This window comes from Mytilus californianus, unplaced genomic scaffold (assembly GCF_021869535.1).
Source record: "Mytilus californianus isolate M0D057914Y unplaced genomic scaffold, xbMytCali1.0.p SCAF_2, whole genome shotgun sequence".
Classification (NCBI taxonomy): Eukaryota; Metazoa; Mollusca; class Bivalvia; order Mytilida; family Mytilidae; genus Mytilus; species Mytilus californianus.
Genome location: NW_026262668.1, coordinates 137,513,662 through 137,524,691, shown reverse-complemented (window position 1 = coordinate 137,524,691; position 11,030 = coordinate 137,513,662). Strand labels below are relative to the sequence as shown.

Here is an 11,030-nt window from a genome sequence, read left to right as displayed (position 1 = left end):
GGAATCTATATATTCTTAGAAATGCAGACTCTTTACAAAAATTCTTGATATTGCATTGAAAACGACATTTTGAGACTAAATTCATTTCTATATGTCCGGGTTTTTTCGAGAACAGTCTGGGTATTTTCGAGTGCGTCTGTGTTTTATCGAGTGATCATACAAATTGCCTATAGCTTAACATGTTATGTGTCAGTGTATTTACGTTTAAAAATAATAAAAGAAGGTTCAAATTTAGTTACTGTTCAAGGCACGAAACCAATGCATTCATCAGTTTGATAATGGTGTACTAACACTTACATATTATAAACAAGTATCGTTCATTTGTATATATTATTGTTTGTCATATCTTATAAATTACATGTACAGTGTATATTCGTGATGTCAACAATCCAATGTAAGCATAGACAATTTGGATTGAGACTAACATACATATAGTGTATTGTTAATTATATAATTATGAAATTTAATTCAAATTTTATTGTCAATGGTAATAAAAATGGGGCGGATTAAGTGTGTGTGTGGTTTTTTTTTTATAAATGGATTTTTTTGTGGGGCGGGGGCAGGCCTCTTTTAGTAGAATATTTTTTATTACATAGCAATTTTCTGATTCTTCACTGCTTACCAGTAGGTTTCCTACTCCTTTTTAAAAACTCCGGGGTTCACCTCAAAAAATATTATTAACTGTAAAAACAAAAGTAGCATGAAATGAAGTTGAAAAGATTATGAGTCCCCTGCACTATGTTCTATATTTTATAAAGGATCCAGTAATTTCTAATTTAACGCTGGAAAGTTGTGGTAGAACGTTTTCCGAACAGAAAATTTGCATTAAATTGAAAAAGGTTAATTTTGATCAACGTAGTAATATGTTTTGGTGAGTTATTGGGAATATTTGATATTGTCCTTCACTTAATTACAGTTATAAACTAGAATAAGTCATTTTTTAAAGTCACGATCGGTACAACAAGTGTAGCAGAATCTGCTCATGAGTAACACGATCGGTACAACAAGAGTAGCAGAATCTGCCCATGAGTAACACGATCGGTACAACAAGTGTAGCAGAATCTGCCCATGAGTAACACGATCAATATAACAAGTGGAGCAGAGTCTGCCCATGAGTAACACGATCAGTATAACAAGTGGAGCAGAATATGCCCATAAGTAACACGATCAGTATAACAAGTGGAGCAGAATCTGTCCATGAGTAACACGATCGTTACAACAAGTGGAGAAGAATCTGCACATGAGTAAAACGTTCGGTACAATCTGCACATAAGTAACACGATCGGTACAACAAGTGTAGCAGAATCTGCCAATGAGTAACACGATCAGTACAACAAGTGTAGCAGAATATGCCCATGAGTAACACGATCAGTACAACAAGAGGAGAAGAATCTGCACATAAGTAAAACGTTCGGTACAACAAGTGTAGCAGAATCTGCCCATGAGAACACGATCGGTACAACACATGTAGCAGAATCTGCCTATGAGTAACACGATCAGTACAACAAGTGTAGCAGAATCTGCCCATGAGTAACACGATCAGTACAACAAGTGGAGCAGAATCTCCCCATAAGTAACACAATCGGTACAACAAGTGGAGCAGAATATCCCCATGAGTAACACGATCGGTACAACAAGTGGAGCAGAATCTGCCAAGCCTTCCGAGGTATATGAGTCCAATACTATTTCTTAAAGGGGTTCGTGTTGTTCTTGTTAATTTAGTTGTTTGGCATTTTGTGATATTGTTTGTAAATGTCTGTGCTGCTTCTGTATGTAATTTGTCTTTGTTTATATCTTCACAATCTTGTCCAAAATATGTACATGTATAGACAATTTATAAATTTGGAATGTCTATAGGGTTCAACAGCGCCTGCATACGGAGTATACATCTCCCAGTTGATACAATATTCCAGGGCTTGTATTTCCAATCAGGATTTCCTTGATAGAGGGTTGCTGCTTACAAAGCTATCAAACCAAGAGTTCCAAGTGGTGAAGTTGAAATCATCCCTTCGTATTTTACGTAGTGTTTCCCCTATCACACAAAAAGGGCATCGTAACTTAATTGAAAAAGGGCATCTAGAGCGCGCAAAAATTTATAAAAAGGGTACCTAGAGTGTATGAAAAATTAACAAAAGGGCACCTACAGTATGGCTAGTATAAGATGCAGACTTTCCTTTTTTCAAATATGACAAATTTTCAGCACCAAGTTTAATGCACAAGTCTATTTGTGGTGAAAATATAGTAGTATAAGGCAAACTGTGTTTTATCGGAAAAAATAAAACTTTTTGGGCATCAACTAAAGCTTGAGATTCTTTATTGTTCAATTCATTGACAGTTTCAGTATAACTATCTTGATCACTCAATTCCATTGAAACTGCAGTTCTGTGCATTGTGGACAACTCATGATTTTTAATGACGTCTTGACGCATTGAAACACAACCACTTTTGTTCCAAGTGGTACTTCCATTTGTTCCACTTCTGACAAAGGGAGCAGTACATAGTTTCGAATTCAATGTCATCATCAGTTTGCTCATTCTTGCAGTATAGCCAGGGCCTATTAGATTTAAAGCTTTCTTTAAAATTTGTTGTGTGGGATGAATTGTGTCGTGTTCTATGACGTGTGGGTGTATTGACTAGTTGACATGAAGTTACAGGACCACTGTCTTCTGTTGATCTGAAAAAATAATATTACAATAAGTGAAATGAAAAAGAGCTTGCTTATCACAAGTTATGATTATGTTTATATTCAGATTGTACTGTTTGTGTCATTATGTCATGTTTGTGTGTCGGCTAAAAGCTCTACAAAGCTTTTGTTATTTTTACCGATTTTAATTTAAATACAATTTCTATGTTTATGTCTATGTACTTACATTCTCACTTCTGGGATTTCTGTCTCAGTTACTTCATCGATTAAATTACGGACGCCATCACGAGTTGGTTGACCGTTATGGAATATCCGTTTCACAGATGATAGCGGTCGGATATGTTCCAATTGTCGTAACTACAATCCAGTCCCTTTTTTCTCCCCGAATGTGACCCACCGAATTAGACTTTATACCGGGTTTGTACTAACACGAGCAACACGACGGTGCCACATGTGGAGCAGGATCTACTTACCCTTCCGGAGCACCTGAGATCACCTCCAGTTTTTGGTGGGGTTCGTTTTGCTCAGTCTTTAGTTTTCTATGTTGTGTTTTGTGTACTGTTCTTTGCCTGTTGGTCTTTTTCTTTTTTAGCCATGGCGTTGTCAGTTTATTTTCGACTTATGAGTTTGAATGTCCCTTTGGTCTATTTCGCCTCTCTTTTATGAAGCATTAACTGATTTCAACGGAACGGGTTTATATGGTGGGGTTATAGTTTAAACTGCCGACCCATCCAAAAATGTATTCTCCCCGGTTTTTTTGTCGGGACTCGTGTTTCCCGTGTTAGTCTTTTGTGCAGTAATTTGTGAACTGTTTATTCGTTTTTCTTAGATTCCATCTCCCTTCTTTGTATACGTTTTCACGTGTTGATTTCTATAGCTATTGACTTTGTGGTAAAAAGAGTGTTAAAATTATATAACATTACTATTTTTCAATAATTTAAATGCTTTAATGGAAGCCACAGAACATCTTGTGGCCACTGGTCAGAATGTATTGCACTAAGATCTCTCTCTTCTGTTTCGAACATCTTAAATGGTTTAAATTTCCATTCAGTCATAAAAGATTTGATTATTTCAGCTGACTGTCGCTTTACATGCCACGCCCACTCCATTATTATACCATGCACATCTAGTCGTTTGAAGAATTCTTTTCCACCTAAAAGCACCCTGTGTTCGTGACCCTCGACATCAAGTTTAACAAATACTTTTTTAAACTTATGTATCTGTGGAAGGTATAAAATGTCATCTAATGTGACGGAATTTTCTTTGACCGTGTTATTACTAAAATATCCATTGTATTGTTTCTTCATTTTGTCCCATATTCCATCAGAATTAACATGTATAGATCCGAAATCATTGTTTTTTGCACTGTATCGGAACTGCCGTTGTCCATGCGTATCGGACAAAATATTATGAATCAATGTTATTCGCGATCCAATATTTAAATAATGGGCAGACGCACACACGTGTTCGATGTTTGATTTTGCAGCGTCAATTGCAATCGAGTCACGCCCGATTAATGCTGCAGCTATAGAATGCTGTCCAATATTTGTTCCAATATCGATTAAATTTAAATGTGGATTTAGTTTCAACTCATATAATATTCTGTTTATTGTCTTCCCTTCAAAAGCACCTGTTCTGTTGATTATAGATGATATTCCATCGTCTAAAGAGTGTGTAAATATTTTCACGCTTCCAGCATTTGATGTATACTTAATCAAAGGGAAATCACTCTTATTTAGGAACATTTTGTATGGTTTACACAGTTTAGATAATTTCCAGCTATTGTCAATAAACGTAAAATCAAGTGGAATATTATTTTGCACTCGTTCTTTGTACAGTTGTCTTAACGTCGATTTCACTGAAAAATCTGTTAATTGTTTATTATTTCTACCTTCATAAAGTAATATATGATATCGCGTCCAGTATAGTAGGCTACACGCTATCAAAATCACACAAGAAAGTTTCACTAACAGTTTCGTCCATCCCAGATTGTAAGGCATTCTCTGAAATAAACGAAAACAAACATTTAAGTATTAATTAACCTCATAATGTGATTTTATATGTCTATTCCCATATATGATAACCTAACTAAATCAATCCAATCTGAAAGGTACTTACTTTCCATAAATTGCACAATGGTATAGTATCATTTGATATATTCTTCTACTCTCTGGTTTATCATATAAACTTTATAAAAAAGATCCGACAAAAACAATGAGAGAAACAGAAATAGTAAATGTAAAAACAAGGCAAGCATTACTGACAGAAGTTTAGAACTTAACTTTATATGCACGAATAAGTAAATAAATGTAATAGGAATATCCAAAGGGGTTTTTGAGTATCATACATATGTCTTGATTTGCAAATTTTCTTTTGAAGGCGACCACCACTTCCTCGTGATTGCAATGTCTATCTTTACATATTATAGGATAACATAATTTAAATAAACATGACAATATAAAATACCTGTCACATTTATCTCATTAGATTAAGTTTGTATAAATACTTTTCTCAAAAGATAGATGGTATGTAATACCCCATATATGATAACACTGCTGACCCATTTGTGGTGTTCATCGGCTAGGCAAGACACTATATTATTAACGATTATTTACTTGTATGGCGTTAGAATAAAAAGGAGATGTGTGGTTAAAGTCACGAGGCTGTCAACCTCCATATAAAATAGACATATAAAGGTCTTGTTGATTTACTAGACCTTTGTAAGGAAGCCATTATATATAGTCTTGTGTCAAACGTTTTTCTTATTCATTGAGATTTGTCTGTGAATATACATATGCATAACAGCAAAGAACAGTCAAAGATATCATTATAAATTGTGTGATAATAATATATCATCCAATCCTACAACATTCACGTTATATTATCTATTCTCCAAACCTGCATCATTAGCTAACACGTCCAACTTCTTTAATCGCAATGATGCAACTCCAAAGTAGCATTAGTCTAGAAGTTTTTATTTTCCTTAGAAACTTCATTAAAATATATTTTCCAATAGAACTATACCTTTCCGAACAGATTGATTAATGAAGTCTAATATAATCGAATGGATACGATTTATAGCACCGTTTAAAGAAAATATTGATACTGCACTTATCCTGTATATATCACAGTGCATGGATGGATTATCTATGATACTTCCATGATTTGAATTACCAAAACTATGGCTTATAAGATAACACTACTGACCCATTTGCGGTAATAAATCTATTGATCAGTTCGTAGTTGTATAATATTTGTGTCTTTATCAGTATATCGAGACTTTGGTCCGTTGACACCAGTTTGCATGTGTCAAACGGTGTATTTGTCAATTCCCGGACTATAACGTTACCTTTATCGTCAACACACATAAAGTCTTTTCCACCTAAACATCATGTGTTCGTGACCCTCAACATCAACTTCCTATCAAATTGGCTATCTAGACCACATGCCATAAAACTAAAACACATAATAATAGCATGCACAGTGCACAACAACCCGGACGACCAATAATTTGAACAAGGAAATATTAAAAAAAAAAACCGCCACATTATTTTGTCAAAATGTGCTCATTACCATGATTTCTACGGGATGCTTAGAGAGCATTATAACTAGGAACGCTAGCACAAAATAAGTTCTAAAGGGGAAAATAAAAAATAAAACGAAATCAATGGAATATAAAAAAAATCATAAGTCATCTATCATAAAAGACAAATAGTCTACAAACCACTACACAAAAAGTAGAGACTGAGCAAACCGGAAGTAGTGAATTGTTTTATCGTTATAAAAGGACAGAGTTGGGCAAGGTTATGTTCATTTATATTTGCCTCTATTCCGCAATCCTTAATTGCTATGTTTATGACAACACTGAGCGGGATCTTTGCTTGTCATGAGAAAGAGTATGCCATTCAACAGGCAGTGGGTGCCCATTTTACCATACTGGCGCTCCTAAACACACTTTCTGATTATTAAATGTAAAGACATTTGTATACATATATAAAACTTTATTTCTGGAGAAATCCATCAGTATGCAAACTTATGCAATTGTTATCTGTTTGTTATATTAATGAACTTTATAATATTGGGTAGTATTAACATATTATCGAAAGCGTTCTTAGATGGTAATAGTGTATACCATACTCCAATTCAGTTTATTTGAATAAAAATACTGCTTAAACTATAACATACTACAAGAATGTATTTATCAATATCATACTTCAAGATAGTATTAAATTGTTTTATATGTACCATGCTTCAAAATTGTTTTAAATCGTATGAAGACTACAATAATAATTATTGTACCGATACCTATATAAAAATAAGGAGATGTGGTATGATAGCTAATGAGACAACTATCCACCAGGAGATGTGGTATGATAGCTAATGAGACAACTATCCACCAGGAGATGTGGTATGATAGCTAATGAGACAACTATCCACCAGGAGATGTGGTATGGTAGCTAATGAGACAACTATCCACCAGGAGATGTGGTATGATAGCTAATGAGACAACTATCCACCAGGAGATGTGGTATGATAGCTAATGAGACAACTATCCACCAGGAGATGTGGTATGATAGCTAATGAGACAACTATCCACCAGGAGATGTGGTATGATAGCTAATGAGACAACTATCCACCAGGAGATGTGGTATGGTAGCTAATGAGACAACTATCCACCAGGAGATGTGGTATGATAGCTAATGAGACAACTATCCACCAGGAGATGTGGTATGATAGCTAATGAGACAACTATCCACCAGGAGATGTGGTATGATAGCTAATGAGACAACTATCCACCAGGAGATGTGGTATGATAGCTAATGAGACAACTATCCACCAGGAGATGTGGTATGATAGCTAATGAGACAACTATCCACCAAAGTTCAAATGAAGTGGATGTAAGCAATTATAGGCAACCTTCAACTGTTTTGCTTTTGGAATAAAGATTATTATTCCTGATGTGGTTTGTGTTTATAAAACTTGAGTTTTCTATTTATTGAGTGTTGTCTTTCTGTCGTTTATCGAGTCATAGTGCAATGCCCCCCCTTCCCCCTGTTTAATTCTTACATATTGAATAGTTTCTATTGTCCAAGTTTGTCATATTACGAAACAAATGATAAGTGGGAGTTGAAGTATTAGACATATTGATTTATGTGTTACTACATTTAGTACATGTTAATCACCTTTTTTAGTAAAATAGTAAAATCAAGGGCTATGCACAACATACCATGTCATTGTTGTAATGATATTACACCGAAGCGAAGAAATCATTGTGGTTTTTACAAATAAATGTTAATGCTTGACACAATACTAATCTTGAAAATATGAACGACTATCCGATCTAACGACACAATTAATTGTAAAGGGGCTTTTCAAGTCCTAACTGCATTTTGGGGATATTTTCAACCATGCTTTTTGTCATAGACTCATCTATGTTTATATTTAAGCCACTAAGAATATTTGCCTGTTAATATTATATTTAACTGTTATGCTTTTTTACTTTTATGCTTATGGATCTGGTCTGGCTATGGTTTAAGATCTTAGAACTTAGTTGATTATATTCGTCTTTATATATGATTATCAAAATTATTGTGCCAATTATTAAAATCATTGTAATAAATTACTTTGCTCTTCATTGGCCCTTTAATTGGAATAAAAAAATATTCTTATTTATGGTTAACGTTGATATACATCACAAACGTTCTCTGTTGATGACTATCTATTTGATCGACCGTTGATCGTACTGACAATAAAAACTATATCCACATATACTTCTTTATAAGTTCATTCTTTGTCAAAATGATGTTTGGAATTTCTGTTTAATACAAATTATTGAATATTTTATACGTATAGGTATCATATTGGATATCGTTCACTACATGACAGGCTAGACCAGATTGTTGCAAGAATATTTTAACATTTATAATGAACAATTGCAATTCCATATAAAGACAGACACAAGACAATTACTCGGTAATTTTATTTGTACAGTTACAGTTTTTAAAATGAAAAAATAAAATAATTAATTATTTAACTAATGAATAAATAAATAAATAAATAAATGACGTACGTATTAGGATATAATTGTTGATTCAGCTATATTTCAATACTACACATATTCTTACCGTTGTTATATCCAGGTGATACATATTTAACTAGTGACATAGGTTAATGTTCACAACCTGTCTAACAAGAAGACATATTATTTTACATAACATTACGGCAAACAATAACTTTGAATAATAAACCCATAGGACTTCAACATAACAACCTATTCCTCTAACAAAAAAGTTGATGGCATATATGAGCATTTATAGAAAGCCACTGTAATTTTCTGAAGCGTTTTGTATAATTGCAATTCAAGTTAAAGACAAACAAAAGAAAATAACACGGAATATGTGTTTTAGAATACAGATCAGTTTGTAAAGTAGAAAAAATAATAATTTAACAAACAAATACTTAAATAAATAGATAAGTAAACTAATTAATTGATAAATTAGTCAATAAATAATCAAAATAAATAGATAAATAACTTAAATATAGTAGGTATTTGGCTATAACGGTTGATTCAAGTATATTACAATACTACAAATATTCTTACCGTTAATAATATGTCCAGGGATATATGAACTGATTGATAAATATTTGACCTGTGACACAGGTTAAGGTTCACAACCTGTTTCTTATGGACAAATATGTATATTATCATACAAACTGGTTACTTCAAAAACCCTTAAACAGAGATGCGGACTCGATGTAAATGAGACTTTAACTCCAGGACACAAACAACTAACAAAGATATATAGAGGTCAACTTACAGTCTTAAAAGATAGTCGGAATTATACAATATTTCAAACACTAAAAGGATAAAGTATACATGAATAAATTATCAGAGACTACTAAAATTTGCTATCGGCATTCATTTCCTAAAAAAAATATAGCAGTCGGATATTAACGAACACAACCTCTTGGACAATAAAAGAAAACACTCAAATATTAACGAAAACAACGACTGGGACAATAAATCAACTCTGACATGAATAAAAACATCCGCCGTTGACCGACACAGATAAATGGTGCCGGGTTGAAACAGTCCTCATATCCCATCCCTTGTATAACGATAAAGTTAGAAAGAAGAGTGCACTTGTGTTAAGACGATTTTAGACGACCCTTTATTTTTTTCAGTTGAAAAATTTGAAATAAAACTCTTTTTTTCAAGAATGGACATTTTCAAATTACATGAATTAATCAAACCTTTCTTGTGTGTTTTTAAAACTGAAAAAACAATGCTTTGGTATATGCAATATTCAGGTTTCACCATAAGGAAAGCTTTTCACATAAAATTTAAAAATAAACTATTGGACGATCACGATGAGGACGTGGCGCAACGAATGTTCGCTCCCTCGAGATTTGGATTTTTGTAAGCCAAACGGAAACATTTCTTACAACACTGTGGTCTCGGAATTACAAGAAAGGCCCCGTTATATTTTGTATAATTGTATCTCTTTTCCTTAGCTCTTTTGATTATATCTTGATCTTTTTCATATATAGTCATACGTATAATAGTTAGATTAGAGTCTTGTTTAATCTTTCCTGATAACAAAACAAAAAACAAACACAAAAAAGATTCAAAATGCTGACAAAAGTTTAATAGTTTTAATGGATCAGATGGACTGAAAAAATCTAAATGCTGTTAATAACTTCTGTATAAAAAAAGTTCGTATATCAATTTTGTGTGTTGGATTTGAATTTTCAGTATTAGTATTAGCTTAACTTTTGCATAGAATCATGCACTGCCGTCCGTGTTTATATATTGTGTTTCTTTAGCTACTGTTAAACAATTTTGGTTGTGAAAGTAAACAATTCATAATTTTCTTTTGGTACCAGTATTATTTTGAAAAAGTCCGTTATGATATGAAAGTCATGATATTAGGAATGATTACAAATGAGACATCTATAACCACCAAAGACATCAGGACAAGGCTATAAACTACGGGTCGTCGTACTGCCTTCAAAAATAGTTTTGTATATATGATCTTCTCCAGTTTTTGTTTGGGTTCGTGCTCCTCAGACTTTAGTATTCTATTGTTTGTGTGTACTGTTAATTGTCTTTCGGTCAGTTTTCGTGTTTTGCCATGGCATTGTCAGTGTGTTTTCGACTTGTGAGTTTGACTATCCCTAAGGTATCTTTCGTCTCTCTTTTATGTATGCAAGACTGTCCTTCGTGTAATACAATGTGAAACAATTAGAATGAGAAAGTTCACGACATGTTAAGCTTTTAGCATTGAAGGATCGAAAAACAAACATGACAAACAAAGGGTTATAACGACAACCACTTGGCCAAAGGCTTCTTCCTGACTTTGGAAAAGTTCAGTATATTTTTGTA

General features: G+C 33.4%; 1 protein-coding gene across 1 annotated transcript; it reads right to left on the bottom strand.

The window, feature by feature from the left end:
- Window positions 1-2,297: 2,297 nt before the first annotated feature.
- Window positions 2,298-4,656, bottom strand: LOC127731178 (uncharacterized). The gene is made up of 2 exons (XM_052240122.1): window positions 3,568-4,656; window positions 2,298-2,674 (listed from the first exon to the last, which is right to left on the bottom strand). The coding sequence occupies exon 1, from the start codon at window positions 4,642-4,644 to the stop codon at window positions 3,574-3,576; it is 1,071 nt and encodes a 356-aa protein (XP_052096082.1). The 5' UTR covers window positions 4,645-4,656; the 3' UTR covers window positions 2,298-2,674; window positions 3,568-3,573.
- Window positions 4,657-11,030: the final 6,374 nt, after the last annotated feature.